The 25,750-nt window shown below is 34.2% G+C and overlaps 1 protein-coding gene across 2 annotated transcripts in view; it reads right to left on the minus strand.

Annotated features, from left to right (window-relative positions):
• The window catches only part of LOC106870720 (forkhead box protein K1), a 99,762-nt gene that overhangs the window by 21,709 nt on the left and 52,303 nt on the right, over positions 1-25,750 (minus strand). For both annotated transcript variants that reach the window (XM_014916889.3, XM_014916888.3), the window contains exon 2: positions 5,907-6,086. In XM_014916889.3, the coding sequence (XP_014772375.1) occupies positions 5,907-6,086 (180 nt within the window). The remainder of the gene's footprint in view (positions 1-5,906; positions 6,087-25,750) is intronic.

Genomic DNA, 25,750 nt, shown 5'->3' on the forward strand with positions numbered 1-25,750 from the left:
TTTACCAAAAGGGCAGTAGATATGGGCATATTATAAGGATAAATTTTTTTTAAAAACCATAGGGGTTTACATAGAATTGTAAAAAAAAAAATATAGCATAAAACAATATATGAAAGGAATGTAGTGAGAGTTTTTTGTTTTCAAATTCAATGTGGATTGTTCTTAAATATCTTTGAATTTAGCAGGAATTAAATTCAAATAGAATTCTGCAACACACCATACATTAGATGCAGAAGTATCTCTTTTCTAACACACAGATATCATTTGTATTTCTAACTTCTGGATTTTTCTTTCCCCACTAATTTCCAGACTTCAGAAGTCAAAAAAAAAAAAAAAAACAGTTTTAGAGAAGAAACAGAAAGTCTAAATGTCTGAGATGAATTATAATCAATAAAATCATGAATTTTTTTGGCCTATTTACTTGATTTTCAAAGATAAACTTTTGAGTATTTACATCAGTACTGTTTTAATGAGAGACCTAACTAATCTAATAATAATTATAGGTGTATGTATTAAAAACAAATTATTATCTCCAAAGATTAGGTTAACAGTGCATAACAATCATAATCTTAAGAGACTGAGGTCTCTGCATAGAGGTGCCAATCTCTAAAAGTAGAAGAACCCAGGAAGAGGTGGGACCAAGTGGTGAAAAATTATCTTCAGATGTTGAACCTTACAGTGATGACAAAGGATCAAGAGGATGAGTGGTTTGCTGTACTTGAGAAGACTCATCCAGCCAAGTGAAATCAAGGCCATTAAAGGTATCTGGTTTATGTTCATGCCTCTGCACAGAATCTGTCTTTTGTCAACCCTCTCCTGCACAACCCACCTTCCTAACACCTCCCTCACCACCACTACCACCCCACCCAAGTTCATCGTCCTTCACACTCTCACAATCCTACCCGCACATAATGTACTCCTGCTGAGTCTCTCCTCCACCAACCACACCTTCCATCTATTTGACTCCACTCACTACATTCCCTCCCTTCAACCTCCCACAATCTCACAAACTTAACCACTCACTCACCCTATCCAATCCTTGATTCCACTTCAATCATATACACCTCTCTTTAACCCAGTGGGTTTTCAACCATTTTTCTGTTTGCAAATCCCTTTGATTCCTATTTAACTGGGGTGGACTCCCATAGCCATTTCATGCTTATAATTAATTATTAGCAATTGTATATATTAAAAAAAAGGCATTGTTAATTGTAGAAGTATAATGAATTTATTGCAGATAAACTTTAACAACAAAATCTTATATGAACCCCCAAGGGCCATATGGACCCCAGCTGAAACCATTGCTTCAACTTGAGTGTACCCTCTTGTCATATCTTTTCCCTCTCTCTCTCTCTCTCTCTTTCCTTCTGAAATAACCATGTATCTCCTTTACTGCAAGACACCCATTTCTGTCCCTCAGGTCATACTAACTTCATCACCTGGCACATAGCCATCTCCCTCAATGCTACTGCCCACTCAGTTGATGGGGTAATGTCTTGTAAGTCATTTGGTGACTTCATTGATGCTGGTGTCACATTAAAAGCAGCCAACACACTCTGTAAAGCAGTTAGCATTAGGAAGGACATCCAGCCATAGAAACTGTGAAAACAGACAGTAGAGTTTAGTGCGGTATTCTGACATGCCAGCTCTTCTCAAACCATCTGATCCATGCCAGCATGGAGAACAGACATTAGATGACAATGATTATTGTTTTAAAGCTACTGCTATAAATTCTTAAATTTTGAAGAATGCATGTAACTTTCAGCTCTTGAGTTACTTCTGCTAAATATTAACTCTCTCTCTCTCTCTCTCTCTCTCTCTCTCTATGTATGTATGTATGTAGACACACACACACACACACTGAAAATTGGCCAGCTTTAAATCTATGACTGTAACTTACTCACTCCCAGGTCAATACCATGAAGCAGACTTCTAATGAAAGATGTTCCAGCTATTACAATTCTGTCTAGCTTTTCAGATAGTGTATCTGGAACTATATTACCTAATTTGGTTGTTGATTTTATCTTTTACTTGTTTCAGTCATTTGATTGTGGCCATGCTGGTGCACCACCTTGATGCTTGGGTAATTTTTTTTTTTTAAGATAATAGGGTAAGATTTGATGGAAATTTGGCCACTGATTCTAACAACTAGAGCAACCCTCAAATGGTTTTCTTATTGATTTGGTGGGAGCAAACAATGGAACTAAGTCAATAAATGCCACAGAAATCTAGAATATACAGAATCAAGAGAAAAAGCATTAGAGTGGTGAACCCAAGATGAGCAGATGGAAATAAATCAGTCTAAAAGATGTGACTTAATCTTTTAGCATTTACACAGACCATATTAGGCCGAAATATTGCACCTGTTTTATCTTCAGACTAGACAGATCTGGCCTTTCACATGTACCCTGCAATGTCATTCTAAAAATACACAATCACATCATCAAAATCCTAAATCTATGAGTTAATGAATGATAAATTCAAAACAATGTGAATAAATATACATTACATCTGACAGAATAATCTGAATGCTAAAGGGTTAAAGGAGATTTGGCTAATATTTCTGGTAAGTTAAACTACATGGTGGGCCCCCTTGTTAGCTCCTTTGTTAGCTAAGATATCTCTTGTAATGATGCAGACTGTTTTTATTCAACAAATTAAGATAACTGATAACCAAGATAGAGTTTATATTTAACCATTTTATAACAGAAACTAGCATACAGACTAGCAACGAGACAATGATTGTGAAGGTCAAAGTGCTGGACAACCAGCCACATTGTTCTTTACCACTTTTATTGTGCTGTTCTTTTGAACAAGGGCACTAACTAAAAAATTTTTTAAATAAATTTTTAAAAGGGGGGGGGGGGGGGAGAAATCAGACTTAACTCCCACTACAAAGATTAATGGAAGATGAACATTATCATCATCATCATCACCATTTAATGTCCGTTTCCATGCTGGCATGGGTTGGATAGTTTGACAGGAGCTGTATGATTTCCACGGATGGATGCCCTTCCTAACACCAACCACTTCTCAGAGTGTGCCGGGTGTGTTTTACGTGTCACCAACAAATGGTTGAAAGTAGGGAGGAATGACAGAGATGGCAATCAGCCATGGAAAACCTGCTTCCAATTCTGTCTGACCCATGTAACCATAAAAAAATAGACATAAAAGATGGGTGGGGTGCATGCGTGTGTGTTTTGTATATAAAAAACACATTGCTCAACAAATAAACCCTTCCATTCCATTAAATTCTACATGTATTTGTTTAGAGTAATTTTCTTTGCTGCATTTAATGTCGCCACAGATTGCAGCTTAAATGTTATCACCACTTTACTAGAATAACAACTGTGTTAATAAAAACTTTAGGTTTGTGATACTGACCTTGTTCCCCTACTAAGTGATGCCAAATTTTAAAAAGAGAACCTGATAGGGCTTTTCAAATTTTGTCTCATTAAAATGAGTGTTGAATAACAGTTAATTAGTCTGGATTTTCTAACAGAAACATTAAATGAGTGAGTCAGTTATATATATTTTAATTATATAATTAACAATAGTAAAAATTTCTAACTTTTGATACCAGGTCATAAATTTTATGGGAGAAATAGACTCAACTGAATCAACTCCAAAAAAATTTTAAAAACTGGTGCAAAAGATTTGGTGATCATGTCTTTGATTACAAGTCCGTTTGATCAGAGCTGACCAAGGGCTAAACTCCAACTACTTATTTCTCAAACTCAAAGAGAAGAAAGGTAAAGTTAAATGCAAAGAAATTTGATCTCTAATTTAAAACCACAAAAGATTAAAACCAGTACTTTACTGTTTTCTCCAATTTAGCCCCTACTTCCTTTAATAATAATGATTTTTTAATGATAATCACATGGATACCAAATAAAAATTATCAAGCTGCTGCTGTTGAGTAGCTCCCAGTCAGTCCTGACTGAATACACAGGGGATCAAAAGTATTTCAACCATGATTCGTTTTCCATGCACAGTGTATCCAATGTGTCCTTTGAAAAAAAGACTGTAAGGGTGGTTTGACTGTTATTTCCAACAGGTCAAGCAGCTATACCCAAACTTCTTTGTTAAAACCATTAGCATTCAGATTACTATGTCAAACGTAAAGCTTATTTATTCACATTATTTCAAATTAATCATGCATTATCTTGTAACTTCAAGATTTCAGTGACATAGACTAACATTATAGGGCAGGTGTGAGAGGTTGGATCTGGCCAGTTTGAACATAAAACGGATAAACGATAAAAAAAGATAAGAGACTGTATAAAAGAACAGTAAAATGGAACTGCGAGCTTTGTGGGGGCTCATAAGCCATTTCATCCTTTCATTATAAATATTCCATCACATATTCAACATTCGTTACATGTACCCCACATTTTATGTTGTCTGTCCTTGTAATGTCCATTCTATGTCAGGGCTTTATGCCTAACTAAAGACAGGAGTTTGAACATAAAACAAGTAGAATATTTTGGCCAGACATGGCCAGTATAAATGCTAAAGAGTTAAACAGTTAGTAGAAAAGAGAACTAGTACTGCCAGAGTTCAAATCCATTCAGGGTTAATCTAGTGCCAACAAAATACTTATCAGTCATATACTGGGATTCAATTGAACCAACAAACTTAAAGCATTGTAGTAATGTAAGACTACTATTGAAGACAGAGGAGTAGAAGTAGTACAACAGTGTCAACATAAGGTCACTATTAAAGGCAGTGGAATAGCAGTAGTACTACAACAGTGGTTCTCAACAATTTTTTTACCTAAGGACCCCTTTGATTCTTATTTTACCCAAGTGGGCCCTCAGCCATTCAATGTTTAAAAAATCTTGTTACACTTATACAATTAAATATTATCAGGAATTGTATTAAAAAATTGTTAGAATATTTTGTGTATATCTACAAAATCTAATATCAACCCCCAAGGGTCATATGGACCCTGACTGAGAACCACTGTGCGCTACAGTATCAGTATAAGATCACTATTAAAAACAGTGAAGTAGCAATAGTAATATAGGGTCAATATTGAAAGCAGTGGAGCAGCAGTAATACTGCAGTATCAATGTGCTATTGAAGCCAGACATGATCATATTTTCAGCTCAATCAAAATTGCAGTGGATTTAGAAACTGTAGCAACATATATCTGTGCTACAGTGATTACAGCAAAAAAGGGTTGCTGTTGATTATACAAAAGGTAAAATTAAGAAGAAGAGGTGAAAAAAATCTAATGACAAAAAGAGACTTGCTAACAACCACATATTCTAATGGCATGCCATCTGTCATAAGAGACAAATTAATTTTCTGTCCACTAATGCTCAATAACATGGATGAAAATGGTACACCATTTGTGAACCTCAATTGCAACAGTTAAATGGGTGATGTAGATCAGATGAATCAAACGATGATCTATTTGCTCAGTTGGTAGACTGGGTAATAAGTGGTGGCAATACTTGGTTATGACTAGAGTAAATATGAGCATCGTGGATGCTATATATCACAAATCAGAAGGAGCACAAAGTGATGCAACCATCTGCAGTTCAGAGCAGACGTAACACAATTGAGGGCAGGCTGTTCATTGAAAAAATAACTGTTGGGAGGAAGGCTAAAACCTGCCAGAAAGATTATCCTACTGAATTCAGCCAGCCTCCCTAATACAGAAGAGAAAATCCAATCAAAACATTTGCTGGCAGTTACTTCTGACAAGACATGTTTGAAGACTTTTTATTCCAAATTTTCACAGAAATAATGAGGACTACAAAGATGGAAGGATGGATGTTATAATAATTCATCGAACATGGCTTCTCAATGGAGTTCAGCGTTCAGCAGAATACAGTTAATTGTTTTGTCTCAATGAAGAGTTTAATAAATAACTAATAAAGGGTGTGTACACTCACCTGATAGTTCCTGTGGGTGAAGGACACGGACTGTTAAATACACCATCAGTTACATCGGGAATGTTCAATTTTAGAGGTAGATTCTTCTTTTTCATAGGACTAGGAGGAGAACTTTCTTCATCATTTAATAAAGACTGGAAAACTATTTTTATGTTGGTACTGGGAAATCTTAGGACACAACTGTAACAAAAAAAAAATCAGAAATTGTTAATACTTTACAAATTTATAGTGCAAAAAAAAAAAAATATAAATATTCCAAGAAAATCAACAAAATAATCAATCCATCTTTCAATAAGTACAAGAGACAATAGTGCAAGTTAACATTTTTTGCAGAATAGAATAATAATTCTTCTTAGGAAAATAGAAAAAGGATGTAATAATATTTGTGCTAAATGGCTTCAACCTGGAATCAAAACTCATAACTCAATTTGCTCACTTTGCAACCACATGATTACAGGTTCACTCCCAATGTGCAGCACCTTGGCCAAGTATCTTCTACTATAGCCCTGGGCTGATCAATGCTTTGTGAGGAATGGAAACTATGTGGATGGTCATCATGTGTGCATGTATATGTGTATCTGTGCATCTTTGTGTCTGTTGGTTTATGTCCTCAGTTTAGTAAAAGAGACCAACAAAATAAATACCAAGGCTTTAAAAAAATAAGTACAGAAGGGATTCTTTTTTTCAATTAAACCCTTTAACATAGTGCCCCAGCATGGCCACAGTCCAATGACTAAAGATAACAACTGATAATGAGTTTTCCCAGTGAGAGAAAGCCACAAATTTGTAGCAAAAGACAAATGATTATACCAATCAAGTATATTACTGGTATTTATTCTATAAAATCCAGAGAGAAAAAGTCAAAGATCAGTTCTAGTCATGGTATTTTAATCCAGAACATAAAACAATTAAACAAAATATTCTTAGGCATTCACAACAAATTAGCAAAAAGAATAACAAAAAAACTAAATGTGAAGAAAATAATTTAATCAAGTCTATTGACAAGATAGTTTGATGGTAATAATGAAGAGAAGCAGCAAAGACAAAATGGTCTGGAATAACAACTAATGGAAAATAGATGAACAAATACCAATGAAGCAACACAAATATTTTCTCAAAATTACAGAATAATAATGATTTTCAAATTACAAATACTAGAAATCAGATTACAAACATTGATAATCATCAACCATTGTTTCCAATTCTTTCAACATAACAACACATATAGACATATTAAACCAATTTCTCTAGAAATATATATTTTCAATCTAAAAGACCAAAAGAAACAAGAGACAACTATAATCAAACATTGACGCAGCCACTGCAAACATTTCACCTCTTACATCTCAACAATTATCTATTCTACCATCAATCAGCCATATTCTCTTCATCAACATCACTATGAGGTTTGATTTACTTTTTATCTTCCCCAACAAATCTAAAACGAACAATTTCAATACCATTTCTTCCATTTCTAATAAGCAATAATTCTAGAAAAATAAATTTTGTTTGATAACTCATTTCTTGAAATACAGATGGTGCTGAGATGGCCATGTGGTTAAGAAATTTGCTTCCCTACCACATGGTTTCAGATTCAGTCCCACTACATACATCATCAACATTGAACTCTTTAGCATTTAAACCAGCCATATCCAGCCCAAATATTCTTCCTGTTTTATGTTCAAACTGGCCAGATCTGACCTTTCATACCTACCCTATAATGTCATTCTAAACATAAACAGTCACATCATTGAACTCTGAAAGCTACATGACAAGGCATGAGTAATTCAAAATAATATAAATATACAAACATTACATTTGACAGAGTAATCTGAATGCTATACAGTTATGGGTTGAATAATTTGACAGGATCTAATGGGCTGAGGCAAGCATCATGCACCAATGTCAGCTTTAGCATGGTTTCTATGGCTGGGTACCCATCCTGTCATCCACCTTACAATGTGTACTAGTTGCATTTTTCATGCAACTAGTACATGCAGCTTACAAGACTAAAATCCCTTTCAACTGAGAGGGGGCTACAGTATAGATGGAGTGGGGGAAGCAGCTTTGTGCAAGGAAATGAGGGGTTCAAGTATGTGAGAAGGGGACCACAACAGAATAGGTTTCTTCCTTTTAGGAGCAACATGGCTGCTTACATTATGGAAAAGAAAGTGGGATTGACCAAGGATGGATTGGAAAGAGAAAGATATAAAATCAAGGTGATGAAGTGTTGGAGTGGAACCTCAAGATACAAAGTGAGTAGAAGTGAATGGAAACAGAACAAGGAGATTGCAAAATTGTATGGGTGAGTGAGAGATGAGATGGGTAGAGATGGAGAATAGATGAGGTGAATACAATGAATGAAGAACAAATGTTGAGGAATGATAAATAGGAAAAGAAGGGAAGAATAGATGACAACTATGGAGATCAGGTGGGGTTGAGGATAGATAAGGGGTGGGAGGTGACCTATGGTACATATGAGTTGGAGGAGTTTGAGGAGAGTAGGAAATGACTGACAATGCAGAAAAGGTTGGAATGAAGAGATGCAAAATAGAGATAATTATATAGTAGACAAGAGAAGGATGAGAGAGGATTAAAAAAATGACATGCAGCTGGGTAGATTGCAACAGTGTATGGGAAGTAGAAAGGCAGGTGTAGTACATGGGGAGAGTGAGAGATACACGATGGTGGAAGAGATATAATTTAGTGACTGAAGAGGGAGATCAGTGTAAAATGTGGGAGGAGAGGCATGTTAAAAAATCAAAGATGAATATCAAGTGAAATGATTCCAAATACTGAGAAAAACAAGTGGAATCACGAAAAACTGGTAAAGTATGCTGTTCTATTCCAATTTAATTACAGAAGTAGAATACCACAGTTAAGGAGATGATGAATGGTAGGGATGTCTTGAGAGGGAAACTGGAGGAGAGGTCCAGTTCATATAGATATATTGTTTTACAGACTGGGAGACTGTTACCTTATCATCATCATCATCATCGTTTAACGTCCACTTTCCATGCTAGCATGGGTTGGACGATTTGACAGAGGACTGGTGAACCAGATGGCTACACCAGGCTCCAATCTGATTTGGCAGAGTTTCTACAGCTGGATGCCCTTCCTAACACCAACCACTCTGAGAGTGTAGTGGGTGCTTTTACGTGCCACCGGCACGAGGGCCAGTCAGGTGGTACTGGCAACGGCCACACTTGGAAATAAATGGGGGCTGCTAGCAGGAAAGGCATCTGACTGCTGAAAACACTACCCTGACATACTCTTGTGTAACCCATACAAGCATACAGAAGTAGACGTTAAAATGATATGGTCAACTATAATATTTTGTTGTCAATCAAAAGAGCAGATTTCAAAGTCACCAATAATATTCATATTTAAAATGCTTAATGCTGAATACTCCAACAGTAAGTTACTTCATATTCAGAATGTGAAAAAGATAACAGTTCAAATAGAAACCAAAGCATTGTGATTCGTGCTGTTTGCATAGATGAAAGTTAAATTGAACAACTAAAAATATAAACACTCATCTTAATTCTCATCTTAGTATTTTGTACTCAAATGGTATACAATGAAAATATAATTGAATGCAGGTAGGTATTCTGCCATGTTCAATTTCTTGGGGTTTGGAGATTGCCTAATGAATGAAAATAGAAATGCAAAAGTATTTTTAGAGTTGGTTATTTCTCTAAGACTGTTAAAACCATTAGGCTTTATTTTTTACTCTCAAAAATCTAAAAGATAGAAAAAAATAATATGGCTAACACAAAAATTAATTAACTAAGGTAGAATTATTTCCCATTCCTTAGGTTACACTTGGTATTTTATGCTGCTATAGTTTAGATAGATATAAATTTAACTATTGACGGAAAGCCTTCTAACATGCTAATATATAAATTGAAACAACTTTTAAATTTAGAACTAGAATTATTTAATAATAATTGACATAAACGTCTGTTGGTTGGTTTGTTGGTTGATTTCTGCTATCATGCTTTACATCATATGGAGAAAGGGGGAGAAAGATACAGAGAAAGAGAACATAAGGGATACAGGATGAATACACATATTAGGGCTTAGTAGCATGCAATGAGTAACACCACACACACACACACACACACAATCTAGACAGATGAGGAAGGGGGAAATAAATGACAGAGTAGTTATGGGGGAAGTTATACAAAGGAGAAGCTTGTTTTATTTAATCATTTTGTATAAGTACCAAGAAATTTGGCTGTGTGATAAGAAGCTTGCTTCCCAACCACATGGTTCCAGGTTCAGTCCTACTGTGGGGCACCTTGGGTGTCTTTTACTATAGCCTTGGGGTAACCAAAGCCTTGTGAGTGGATTTGGTAGATGCAAAACTGAAAGAGGCCTATGTGTGTGTCTTTGTGTCTATGTTTGCCCCCACCACCACAATCACCTAACAACTGGTGTTGGTGTGTTTACATCCCTGGAACTTAGCAGTTCAGCAAAAGGGACTGATAGAATAAGTACTAGACTTTAAAAAATAAGTCCTGAAGTCAATTTGACTAAAACCCTTCAAGATGATGCTCCAGCACGGATGCAGTCAAGTGACTGAAACAAATAAAAGAATATCTGCCAATTCCCTCATATAATGCAGAGTGACAAAAATATATTCTAGTGTTGCCTATAACAACTCTGATATCAGTTATTTGTTTTGGAGTTCTTTATGCAATTAGTTCTAAATCTTACTAGCTGAGTTTTTACTCACTCTGAAATGTAATAACTGTCACAAACCAAAACTTGCCACATAAAACTGTTCAATATTCAAACATGAAACACATTTAACAATGCAAGGATGGTGCTCTTTAGATATTGTCATATTGAATAGCTTTGTGATTAATATAGCTCTTCTTTGCAACATATAACTTTATATTCATTTTCTCAATTGCAAAACAAAAAACTGACTCCATTATGACTCAAATTCAATGCCACAAGATATCCAAGTCCTGAATTATCCAGTTGCAAATATGAATCAGAGCATTTCACACCACTATATTGCTTTTCCTACATCCAATGGTTGATCTAATTGAGAATGAAAAAACATATCAGTGGGCAATTCACAATTAAATAGGAAATGAAATGTAAGCAAAACTGTAAATAGAATTAAGGCATGACAGCTGATACACGTGTCCGTAGACTGTCTAACTTATAATCTATGATTTGGAATGGAAATTACTTTGTATGTCAACAACTTAGTTCTCGTAACTGAGCCAAAGATTGAAACATGGAAACAGAACCTAGAATCAAATCAAAAGTAAACCAACCAAGAAAACAAATGCTTTTATTAGTGAGAAAGAATACAAAGCTTTTACTATGAATAGGAAAGTAGCATTGCTTACATGCAGCAAAGGTGTAAGCATGCATACCCGAGTAAACTAGGGGTGCACAAGAGTGAATCACAGGTAGACCAACAAAGAATGAGTAGTTTGTAGTAAATGTACAAGAATAGTTATTAGTAGGAGCACCCATGAAATAAATTCCTTGAAATGAAGTTGTTGATAGCTGCTGTTATCTAGGTGACCTAATTAGCAGTGGTTGTAGTAGGTTTTCTGAAAGCACAGTAGCCATGAAAAGAATAGGGTAGGAAATATTCAGTTATTTACCTCTGCTGATAGCAAAAAGATTCTCTTTTCAGATGAAGGGCAGACTGTACGTGGTGGTGGAGCAATGCTCTCAATGTGTGATGTATTACATGATAGCAAAACAGGCAGTGAATGTGGAGGATATACAAAGGATGGGAAGAAATAAGGCGAGCATACTCTGCACATGAACAATGGGATATGTATGAGCTGAGAGAGAAAAAAATGAAAAATAAGAAGAGTCAGATGCAATGTGCAAGACATAGATGTGATGTATAAGGAGGAAGACATTTGGGTAAAGAGGTCCTAAGTAATCCAAGTGGAAGAAATCCACAGAAAAGGGGAGCAAGAATGAGATGAGGAGGAATGATAAAGGCTTGTCTCAGGAGGCCTGACCTCACAAAGGAGATGACAAAGGGCAAGCAACAAGTGATGAAGATGCAGGGTATGGAGAAAACATAACCATCACTTGCAAGCACGGAAAAATATAATATGAGGTTGACAGTGGCAGTGGTGGTGGTGGTGGAGCAATGCTCACAAAGTATGAAGTACAAAAACAAGTTTCTCTTTACTGTATCAATGGCTTTCATATATACACAACTTAAAAAGGCTAATTAAGTGAATATATTTGATGTGTCATGTGAAAATTATCTACACTTTATTTATAAACCAAATAAATTACAAATTTCTGTTCTTCATTAAAAAGCCAACAAGTTGTATGTGTGTGTGTATGAGAGAGAGAGAGAGAGAGAGAGAGAGAGAGAGAGAGAGAGAGAGAGAGAGAGAGAGAGAGAGAGAGAGAATTAATTTCCTCAAATTTTTATAAAATAATGTTTTGAAACGATACTGAAAAATAATAATAACCAGAATGGAATGCAAATGCAAGATGTCAAGTAAAACAGTGACATTAAATGGGGTTCCAGCTTTGTATAGGGGACACAATCTTCTAATAAAATTATCTTCCTGACTAATTCTATACATTTCAAAGCTGAGAAAACAAGTGTAACAATAAGCATGTTGCATGAAGGTTCTCCAACTTGCCTATAAGGGTAATAAATCAAAAAGGAATTGACTCAGATCACAACGATCTGCCTAGCTCATGTCAACATGGAATGCAAGCATATATATATATATATATATATATATATATATATATATATATATAGAGAGAGAGAGAGAGAGAGAGAGAGAGAGAGAGAGAGAGAGAGAGAGAGAGAGAGAGAGAGAGAGAGAGAGACAGACAGACAGACAGACAGACAGACAGACAGAGAGACAGACAGAGAGAGACAGACAGAGAGAGACAGACAGAGAGAGACAGACAGAGAGAGACAGACAGAGAGAGACAGACAGAGAGAGAGATCATTATTTTAATGTCCACTTTTCCATGCTTACATGGGTTGGACAGAATTTTGTTGGGGTGGATTTTCTACAGTTGGATGCCCATCCTGTCATCAACGTTCACCTGTTTCCAGTTGAGGTAATACTTCTTCATGGCCAGTCATGTCTTGCAAGATGGGAAACAAAAGACACCATTTGCACAACCAAGACATTCACAACTGTCACACAATGTTAAGGGAAAGAGACAGTGACACACACACACACACACACACACACAAGGTTTCTTTCAGTTTCCATCAACCAAATCCGTTCACAAGGCTTTGATTAGCCTGGAGGTATAGTAGAAAACACTTGCCTGATGTACCATGCACACGACAGGTTTCTACAGTTACTATGTACTAAATTCTATTCACAAGGTCCTTAGCTAAACCAAAGCCTCAGAAACAAACACCCAAGATACCATGAAGTAGGAGCAAATCTGGAAACACTTGGTTACAAGGGAAACTTATTAACCAAACAACCATATTTTTACCCAATGCATTAATAATTATAGTTGTTAACCATATGTCTAGCAATTTCTCTCTTAACACCTTGACAAATAAACCAAGAAGTTATTTTTAAAGATTTAAACTTGGCAATGTATTATTTTGCAAATTTCGTCCAATATAGAAACAAAATATTGATTATCAGGATATTATTCAGAAATGTGCAGAAAAGTATACACAGCTCGAATGATTATGTTATTTTATTAGCTCTATATCATAATCATTAATTATACCATATAAATGGTTATTCAATTCTTCTAGATATATATCTGAGTACTCCACAGTCTTCATTTCACGCATATTCACGCTGTTAATTATTCTTGTACATATAACAAAAGTTTCTCCTTGGTGTCAAATGAAATGGATGCCAGCTTGATGTATCTACCATTAATATTAGAGGTTTTGAATAAGAAAGATAACTATTTTACTAGTAATACCTAGCATGGAATTAAAATTTAAGAATTAAATAATTATTGCAGTTCTATAAAAACCAAAGCAAATTTTGTCAGAAAAACAAAATAATTATGTACATTATTTACATTTGACGAATGTTTGTCCTCACCTTGTTTGTTATTAACACAACGTTTTGGCTGATATACCCTCCAGCTTTCATCAAGTGTCCTGGGGAAATTTTGAACCTGGGTTCTCATTTCTAAGGTATTTTTCAATGTTATTAACCACTATACCATATGCCCATGGGCATATGGCGTAGTGGTTAAGAGCACGGGCTACTAACCCCAAGATTCCGAGTTCGATTCCACGCAGTAACCTGAATAATAATAATAACATCAAAAAATACCTTAGGAATGAGAACCCAGGTTCGAAATTTCCCCAAGACCTGATGAAGGCTGGAGGGTATATTAGCCGAAACGTTGTGTTAACAACAAGATGAGGACAAATATACGTCAAATGTAAATAATATACATAAATCCTCATCTCTTAAATACAGAACTGAATTATAATCATGTATGTTTTTGTGTGACTAAATTTTTCAGTAAAATCTTAGCTACCCAGCAGAAGAGGTCAATTAATGAGTGTTACATGACAAAGCACTGAACAAACCTCTGCCGCATTACTTTAGTACATCATTGTCAGTGGGTAGAGAGAAATGGAAACACAAAAGAAAAAACATTGTTGAAAAAAATATTAACATTTATAGGTATAACTGCTGTATGGTTAAGAAGTTCAGTTTACAACCATATGGTTCTAGGTCCCAACCCACTGACTGGCGCCTTCTACTATAACTTTTGTGTTGATCAATGATTTGTGACTGGATTTGAGATTGTGCCAAAGCTTGTCAGAAACATGAATTTGCATATACCATTATAAATAGGTTTGTTGAGTACATTTGTTCATGTCAAATGTTAAATTAGGTGTGCGATAAATACAGACCGATGTGTGTGCTTGCATGCACGTGTATGCTTCCCCACCAAAAAAATAATGCTACATGGGACAGACCACCTGTCCCATCATCCTCTTTTAGCTACTCCAGGCAGTAGCAGGAGGGCAATAGACAATTAAGCAGAACCCAATCCATGTTCAGTACTTATTAACCAAAAGCAAAAAAAAATAATAATAAAGAGCAAAAGGAACCCCCAACAGGTGTGAAAACAAAATTTAAAAAAAAAACAGTAATCTACAGTACTCTACCATTTTAGGGGAAAATTCATTAATAAAAGATAATATTAAAGGGAAGCTCTAACTAGTTCTTAGTTACCTAGAAATACTCCTTAACTGCAATATCAGATAATATAAGATGGTTCACGGTTCTCTTTGTACAGCAAAAATTATTGATTACCTTAAACAAATTATTACTAATACAATCAGTTATTGATTGGAAGTAACCCTTTCAAAATTATACAAAGATTGCAAGTAAATACAGACTTAAACCAATTATGCCTGTTTTGTTTTGTTTTTCTATCAACCAACAGAATTCAATTTGTTATCACACACAACTTGTTATAAACACTTTAATTAATACAACACACACACACACACACACACACACACACACACACACACACAGTAGTTTTGTTTTCTTTTTGAAAGGAAGAGGCAGTTCAACACTGAAGACACTTCAGAAATTGCAGCTAATACAATACTTGGGTGAACACAAGTATTATATTTACTATAACCAGGGTGGCAAGGAAGTTACAAGAGGAAACCTATATAACTAGTTGTGTCATGCTCTTACAATAAATATAATGAGATTTACAGAATGAAAACTGTATAGTTTTTTGCTATTATTTTTTTTTTTTTTGTTTGTTTCGTTTTGTTATAAAAGTTCACAATAAAACACACATCAAAGTTTTATCTACCGAAGCAAAATAGAACTGATTCAGGACTGTTAGGATAATTTTACATTTCAGTGCTACGAAGCAAATGGTTTGAGAAAGAAAGTCAAACCAAAACGGTGTCGATTTCAGCTTTTATAAAAAGGTTACACAATGAGGACTTACTGATGAAATGGTAAAAGAACAGTTAAAGACAACAATCAAAAGATACCTGATTATGAATATTCTAAACTTATTATTGTTATTTTTAAACCCATTAAGATTTTTTAAGCAACTACTTACATATGTAGTCAGAAAGGTCTATAGTTTGATTAACTTTCTAATATATAAATACACACTCTGTCCAGGCACTCCCAACTTGCTCGTCTCTCCCCTTCATGTCCCTCATCCACATCAAGCCCCACACTAAATCATTTTCCCCTATCTTTCTGGTATTTCTTGCCTGGAGGGTTGACACAGCAGAAAAGAAGGCCTGAAAAAGAATGCCCATATTTTGACTGTCAACTTACAACTGTTTAGAGAAACATTAACTGTGTCAATCTCTCATTTATTTCAGAGGGTTTGTGATGTGGCCATGGCAACAGCACTTTACTTCAGAATAAACCAGCAAAATATTTAAGAATTCGAAGTGCAATAGGAAGGAAGGGAACATTGCCAATTATTTATTTATGAAGGTCTGCATAGTTAGTTTCCAGTGGGAACCCAGAATAAAATCTTATTCAGTGATCAATTTTCTTAAAAGGTATTAATTGCATTGTGTCTAGACAAGTGCTTAATTCTAATTTTAAATGACTACCACTGACTACCGCTACTACTATTACTACCATAACCATTCTGTTCTGACTTCTTTGTGTCATTTTATTTCAATTTGGATTATACACAGCAAAAACAAAAACCCCAGAAGACTCACCATAATATATTAACATGACAAGGAAACCTGACATTATTCAATAGGTTTAACTTCCATCTACTCAAAATACTTATAAAATTCAATATTGCTGAAATCCATAAATATAATAAAATAAAATTTAAGAAATAGTTACTATGACTACACATCAATATTTAAATTCTAAACAGTATAACCACTCTTAAGATTGAACTTCAAGCTAACAAAACAAAGATATCTATTGCAAAGAAAAGTGTGAAACATTGATTAAAAAAAATTTCTTTCATGCAAATACTTCAATAATCTATTGAGAAGACTTAATAGAGAAAATGCTGAATTTGAAATATGAAAATGGAGTCTTTACATACAGCTTTATTTCCCTTCTTAGTGGGAATTATATTAGAATACATAAAAGTGACGATAATGATGAAAATCCATAACATGGCTGAAATACCATCGTCTTCAAACTGAACTAAACACAAACAAAAACCAACTGCTCTCAGCCCACAAAAGGTTTCTTTACTACTTCTTAATTGTAACCTATTACTGATGTTTGGGAGTTTTGATGCCAACAGTTTAGAAATATCACTCACCTGCTTACATATACAGGCAATATTTAGTGCAAGACCTGATACCAAGAAAACAACCAGAGAAGTGAATCCTCGCCATGCCACAATCTCAAACATTTGTATCAATCATTTTTATCATCACAAAACGGACTGCTACACACAGAGCTCACATTGATTATTGGCTCGTGTCTTCCATGCTCTTTATATAATATGGTGTGTGAACATCCTTCAAATTCAGTTTGATCTAGCTTAAACAGTTGAAAGTAGATGTGGTAGTTGTTTAGGCTTTGAAGTATCAGCTAAGTCAAATTCAAGTACATACACCTCATCACATTTATTATAGTAAATGAATAATAAATGTGTAAACTGGGGGCGAAGTACAGGGTTTCCTACCACAGATGCTGTAAGAGAAAAGCAGATGATGATGATTAACTTTAACCCATAACTGGCTGGAAGTTATTCGCCTTTATTTGTTTGAACTGGCTAAATCTGGCCATATCTGATTTCTTTATGAAAATGCTAAAAAAGTAAACAAATCACATTACTGAATTCTCATAGCTTTGAGATAATGCGAGATAAAGCCTTTACCGCCTTTATTCAAGTAAAAATACAGTGAAATTTTGGAGACTTCTTGGTTTTTTTTCAATGTTTGAAGAGAAGTGTATATCTTAGTTTTTAATGATATGGCGTCAGCAAGTAGCAATTCCAACTTCAAAGATTTTACTCTTGATGATGTACAAAATATGAACAAAAGCAACAGTGATTTGTCTTCGGACGAATCATATTGACATTTATGAATCTTCATTGGACGACGAAGATTTTGATAATGAAAGTGATAAAAATGAAACTGATATAGAAAACATTATGGCAACATGGTTGAAGATTACTACATCAACCAGAATTCCTGATTTTACAGAAAAGACCAGTCCAAAATACAGTCTATCTCCCAATTGAACTATTTATTTTTATTTTTACTGTAAAGTTTTTTTGAAACTGTTGCAGAGGAAACAAATGCTAAAAACATAATTTCTATTCACGGAAGACCCGATCCACCATGGCAGCCAACTGATGCTGTGGAAATGCAAGCTTTCTTTTACTATACACCTTATGCTTGGTATCAGGCAGCTTCCTCAACTGTGGAACTACTAGAATCTTGATATAAGGTGTGGTGATCCATATACCTTCAGCATTTTTGCTTTTCATCCTTTTGGGATCAATAAATTAAGTACTTGTTGTTTACTGGGGTTGACCTAATTGACCAGCTCCACCTCCCAAAAACGCTTGGGCCTTGTGTCAAGAGTAGAAAAGATTGTCTAACAATAGTTAATTCATATATTGTTTATGTAAAAAGCCACAAGGTGCCTCCACCACCAAAGACTTCAACTATTTGAAATTTTGGGTTGACATCACATCTCAGTTACGTGAGGGCTTTTCTTCCAGAAAGCACAGAACTGGGAGAAAAACGTAACTAACTGAGGTGGATGTCAACAGAGAAAATATTAACTTTCATAAAGTTGAAAAAATAAATGGAAGGAAAAAAGTTTGCAGATTGTGTTCACTGCAAAAAAGAAAAACTGCGAAAGGATATCAGGTCGAGACCTCATATATTTGTTAGTTTTGCAAAATGCCCTTGTGTAAAAGGGGTCTTTGGACAGTTTCATGATAGAATATGGCGTAACTATATTTTGCTGTTTGATAGTAATACTATCATATATTCCTTTCATTTTATTACAAATAATATGTGAAAATGAGAAATACATATTAATTTTCAGTATGTTACACACCTGTATTCACCTTTGCTTCACCTGTTAATGAGCTTTTTTTTTATTAGATGCATTCTGTTATGTAAATGTATTCATTAAATTGTATAAGAGTACATAGCCAATGGCATATTGACTAGTAAAAGAGTTTTGTACTTTATTTTCAATGAAAAAGTTTGAATGAAATATAGAGAAAGAAAATCTTTACTTGTATTTAATGAATTCAAATTAATCTACCTCATCTTGAAAAGTGGCAAAATTGTAGGTGGTTTACATTTGGGATAATTTTAGTAACAAATCAAACAGGTAAGATGTATTAAGAATTTCAATTTTAGTGTTTATCCATAATATTATTGCTATTACACCTGTTCATTAAATTTACCTGCCCATAAAAGTCAAATTTAATTAGCAAGATCAGCTAAAATTACATAGCTATAATCCACTGGTATATAAGCACCCACTGACAAAATTTCAAATCTGTATGTAAAAAATTAACAAAATTTATAAACAAACATTGTAGACACCCCTCTTGAACCTGGATAATTCAAAATAACGTGAACAAATAAGTATTACATTTGACATTAATCTGAACACTAAAAGGTTAAAGTCCCTTACCATAAGTAACTGCAACTGACACCAAGTCTTGAATTGCATGTCAGCACTTTCCAAGAAGTGTCATTAATTGGGGCTAAAAAAATAGTAACTAAGCACTCTTCTGTGTAAGAAACAAAGTTTAGCCTCATTTTAAAATAATGACCCATTTACATTATGCCTGTTTACTTTCTCAGATTATCAAGTGTATTTTTTCACATTTTCCTTCTGGTATTTGACTACCATTGCAACAGATAACTTAAGCAGTGAGTTAGAAATCAGTTATATTATTATCAATTTATTTATTAATGATATATCTATTATTATTTATTAATGATTTAATTAGAGAAGGAGAGTTTAGACTTGGGTAAAATAATGAGAATGATATTTCAATGTCGTCTATACACATCAGTGATCTAAGTGATTCTGACTGGAATTTATGTCAAAGTCATTGATTCTGAGCAGGAATGAAGCGATCACACAGCTGATCATTGCATCAATACTTTCATGAGGCTCACAAAATTTTTCAGCTTAATATTTTCTTTACCATTTTTTCCTGAAGAAATTTTTGTCAGGAGGAAATGAAATTAAATGTCAAGTTGTGTAACTTCCAAGTTACAGAGATTATTGGAATACAAATTCATCTCTTAAAACAGAAAATTTATGCCCAGGAATCAATATCTTGAAATATCTGGGAAAACATTTACATGTAGTCAACTTATTTATAGTCAACCCATCTAGCCAGGTGACAGTGACATGACAACAGGTAAAAACCAATTTCACAATGTATACCAACAATCATTACATCCCATAATCAAATTTCCTCTAAATTCATGCAATAGTTATATTTTTATGATTTTTTTTTTCAGACTAAGTGTATACCATCAAAATATTTGGTTACTAACAGGACTGGGAGAATTTGTTAATCCTCTAATATATATATATATATATATATATATATATATATATATGTATTCTGAATTCATACTCATCTCTTCTCATCTTTCATATTGTATCTACAATCCTCATAAGAAGGGTACACAATTCCTTTTGTCCTGTCTTTCTTTCCTACATGCAATGACAACTGAAAGCCACTGGAATTGAGCCTAAATCATTTGAAACACAAGCCCAAGACTGTACCAAGTGGCAGTGTCCCTTCACCATCAGAACCAAAAGCTTCAAAGTTACAAATGAGAGAAAGAAGAAATCAAGTAGCAGGAGAGAAAGGCTCAACAAAATCAGCTTCATTGCTGTGTTAACCCTTTCGATACCAACCCAGCTGAAACAGCCTCTGACTCTGTAGTACAAATATCTTGTTTTCAAAAGTTCTGAATCAAAATCTTCCAGCAAACCTTAGTCACAATTTATGTTCCTAACACTAGCTGAATGATAACTAAGTTATTTTACTAAATTCTTTGTTATATTTAAAATTAATTGAAAGAAACACAGAGCAGCTCAATATGGTAACAAAAAGGTTAAAAGGGCTATGAAACAGGAAACACAAACCAACCCTTTATGAACTCAGCAAACTAAGAACAATGAATAAAAATAGATTAGTGTAACAGTCATTATGTGAAATTCTAGAAAGGTCCAACACAGATTCTACCCATTAGAATTACTTTTTGACCAGCAAATAATAATCAATTTTGAGTGTGTATGAATTACAGTGCAACAAAAGAGGATTGTTTTAAAGATCTGACAAACATAATGACATTCCTAATTTCAAGCCACAATCTGTTGGACTACAGCAATATGAAATCTATAAAGTACACAGGGCAGAATAAACAATTTCTCTACAAACTTGAGACATTTACAAGGCTTAGAGTGACTACATCCAAGACTGTCAGGCTACAGAACATTATTTTGATCAATAAAGCAAACTTCCATCAAAACTCAAGTTTTTTTTGTTTTTTTTTTAGATATTCCATACACACATGCATATATATATATATATATATATAGGTTCAAAAAAACACAAAAAACAATAACAAAAACACAACAAAGTGAGGACGTGATACGGATAGTGTTATTGGACGCTCGGGAAAGGAATATATATATATATATATATATATATATATATATATATATATATATATATATATATAAAGATATATAAAATTGCAATTAAATTTTGAATTTCAAAATTAGACATTTTAGGATTCAGCAAATTAAATATTTTATTTATTCATACAATGCTTTATAAGTGAGCTATTAACTAGGAGATGTGAGTGAGTGTATATGAGAGTGAGTGAGAGAATGTGTGTGTGAATATATATATTATGTGCATGTGTGTGTGTGTGTGTGTGTGTGTGTGTGTGTGTGTGTGTGTGTGTGTGTGTGTGTGTGATGTATACACATCACACAGAGGGTGTGGGAGGTGTATAATACACATACACACACAAGCCATCTGCTTTATCCCAGCATTATATGAAGTATGGTTAATATCACTATGACTACATTACCCTACCACCAACACATCACAACCAACACTGCCACCACCAATATCATCACTACTTCTCCTTGAAAATAATGGAGACATTATTGAAAGGAAGTTAATACATATTTTTCCCTTCTAGAATACATGATTAAATCAATGTAATGTTATACATTACATGCAAGTACATGTGTGTCTGTGTGTGAGAATATGAGGTACCATGGAATAAGAAGTAAAAGCCACAATTAACAGAGCCTGCAACCTGGTTTTGATTCCTAGCTAATGCTATCTCACTTCTTATATGCTGCTAATGGTATTGGAAAGGCACAAATGCCACAACTCCCATTCATTTTCTTTTGTTATAAATAGATCTCATCACCCATGAACAAATATTTCTGGTGAAGGTTCTATCTCACCAACATTTGAGTTAAATATTCACTTATCATACACACAAAAACACACACAACTTTGTGGGTAAGAATTAAGAAGTTCACTTCACAAGATTCTAGGTTCAATCCCATTGCACTGCTCCTTAGGTAACTTGTTTTCCACTGAAGCTTGAGGTTGACTAGCGCTTTGTGCGTGGGATTTGATAGATGGAAACTATGCAGAAGCCCATCAGGCACACACACACACAATATATATATATATATATATATATATATATATATATCCTCAAGGATAATGTACAATATGCTTGAAGTCCAATGGCATACTGAAAGAATAAAAGCATACACTTATTCTCTCACACACATATGCAGAGAGAGAGAGAGAGAGACAGAGAGAGAGACAGAGAGAGAGAGAGAGAGAGAGAGAGAGACAGAGAGAGAGAGAGAGAGAGAGACAGAGAGAGAGAGAGAGAGAGAGAGAGAGAATAGATAAAATAGCTAGATGTGGTTGGACAGTATCCAAAATAGAAAATAAGACTTTGAAATTTTATATGCTTCGACGTTAATACTAGAATGTTAACTTGTATTTTTATATAATGTTACCATATATATGCATTAATATTTTACATATAGACTCACTGCCGGACATATCCTTCATCAGCTGTCAACAAGAGACAACAACAATTCCTGTACCTTCTGACAGTAAATATATAGCTCCCTCCAGTGGAGCCAAGTAACACTGAAGCAGTTATCTTAAAGAATCATAACATTCTGATTAATACTATAGGCTCAAATGTTGCATTAAGGCAAAACATTTATCCCATAAGTCGTATTTCTACCACCAGATTCTGCTACATTTAACTGTAGAAACCATTACTGATAAATAATTTAGTCAGAAATCTCCCTTAGTTTATCTCTAGGGTGACTCTGCCTCCTACTACAGATGCTGTTATCATTTCTACATTGGTTTGCACTATTTTTGAGTATACAGTTTCCATATCACCTGCAGTTAAAATTACATGATGCATCTGCCTGTTAGTTTCTTCCCAGCCAAACTGCACTAAGCTGCTGTTTTATTTTTGCTTTCACATCAATTAAAAACCATCAGCACTCCAATAAAAACACCACCCACACTTAACTCAATGTTCTTTTTGTAGAGAACCTAAACACAAATCAGTCGCAAAAAACTGTGGCAGCCTCAACTGTTTATTATATATAACTTGTATTATCATTATATATAACTTGCTTGTATTTGAAGTTAGCAAAACTTCTAGTAAAAGACCACCCAACTGCAACATAAAGGATCATAATTTTATACAATAACTATGCTCAACATAGCCAGTATTTGTAGTCTTTAATTTCAACACTATCGCATATATTCCTCCAATCTTTTTTCCCCAGTCTCTTTCTGAAAATATTCTTGATTATTGCAGAATGTTAGTCAAAAGATTTTTGAAGATTTGTTTTAAATATCTGACAGTAGACATGACATTGCTGCCATTTTTAATAAAAATACCTAGAAAGGTTTCAGCATTTCAACTTGGAGAGTCATGATGGCTTATGACAGCCTTTTGAATGTTTTTGTGTTATGAGGTAGTCATAACTCTAAACACACCATCCATATTTACCTGACAGCAAAGTTAGACAGTAAAACAAACTTAGTGATGGAGCAATAAACTACACATGGTCTTCAGTTATAATGTTCAATCCTCTCTAATTTCAATAATGAGACATCCAATCTGTTTTCTAAAGATCAACACTGAAACTTAGAAGATGCTGGTCTCTCAAAGTTAGTTACAGAAGTTAAACATATTCAACTACACAGTAACTTGGTACCTAACAGAATACTGCTAGGAAATATTTAAATTTTGGGTCAGGAAGTCTGGTAGACAACTATTTAAATACTTTTTAATATCTGTTGAATTTACATTTCCCCCCAAGATACACATCTTAGAGGAAATGTGCTTAGTTATATTTATGTCTTGAAGTAAATTAAATTTTAAACAAAAACCCAGCTAACACGTTTGTTATCATTAAGAATGTTAGAGATTTAATCATTCTTTATTCTTTGTCAAATGTTATTCCAAAGGTCTTATTTGGTTAACACTTGAAGAGCTATCTAAAATAACTTGACATGGAAGCCTACATGTAAGCATTCTAAGAGATAAATGAACATTCATTCTCTTTTTATTGTATCTGTTATTTCAAATCAAATTTACACTGTCAGCACCAATTATACTGGCCTGCCATATTGAATAAATTAATTATATGATTAGTCTAGCTTAGTATATAAGATTCCACAAGTAATATCAACTTATTTCCTCTGCTCACAAAGTCATTTTTTCTTCTATAACAGGGGATAGGTGTTTGATATGTGTGTGTGTGTGTGTGTGTGTGTGTGTGTGTGTGTGTGTGTGTGTGTGTGTGCATGCATATATAGTGCATGCGTAATAATATTTTAACTACTATTATGACAGTCTATGAAGTCAAAGGAAATAAAGATACGTAATATATCATAAAAATGTTTCAATTTCAATCAGACTTAAAGACTATCTTATAAAACATAAGTAACAAGTCATATTCATATGATCATGATATTCATGTATCTCCAAAACAGCCAAAAAAGGGTTGCATGTGACTCCAGTACAATAGGTTGCATTATAAACACACTGTAAAGTATTGTACATATAGTATCAAGCACTGATTCCCTTTCATGAGCTGAGTTCAAAATTTGTTAAATAGACAAGCCTTTCAAAAAAACTAGGGAGTGTTGAGAAAATCAGTTAAATACAAGAGTTCCTTCCTTGTGAAAGGTTTGGGATCCAAGTACATGGTTTAAATTGTATATAATATAATGTAAAGCAATGTATAGTTTATACTGCATAGTATGTGTCTCTGTATATTGGAAAGGATTTCAAGTTAAACAATGCATTTAATAAAACATAGCTTTATTGTCTGTTTACTTCTAATTTCCCATAAAAAAAACATTTTTCAAAGATAAGTCAGTGATACATAAACAAAGGGAAGCCATCACAATAGACAATGTGAAGTAGAGACAGTCAGACAGACCTCTTGACTGCTCTAATTAAAAGCCAGAGGTCGACTGAGACAGAACTCAAGAGTTATGGTAGCAGTAAGTAACGTTTAAAAATTTCCTGCCATTCAAGTAAGTAGGCAAACTGAATGCAAACATTATCTGGCTGCAAGTTGTTAGCAGTTCAACTAATTTTGAGGTGTTATTTGAAGCATTGTGATAAGTAAAAACTGATTAGGTTTGAAAACCAAACATTGTGCTTCATAAAAATATAGTTTTATTGTTATCTTCTTCAGAATCTCCTATCAGCACACATGAACACATGCATGCAAGTGTGTGTGTGTGTGTGTCCCCCTGTCCCTATATAAAATATAACAATTTGACTCAGCTCC

This window comes from Octopus bimaculoides, chromosome 16, assembly GCF_046866305.1.
Source record: "Octopus bimaculoides isolate indiv1 chromosome 16, ASM4686630v1, whole genome shotgun sequence".
NCBI lineage: Eukaryota > Metazoa > Mollusca > Cephalopoda > Octopoda > Octopodidae > Octopus > Octopus bimaculoides.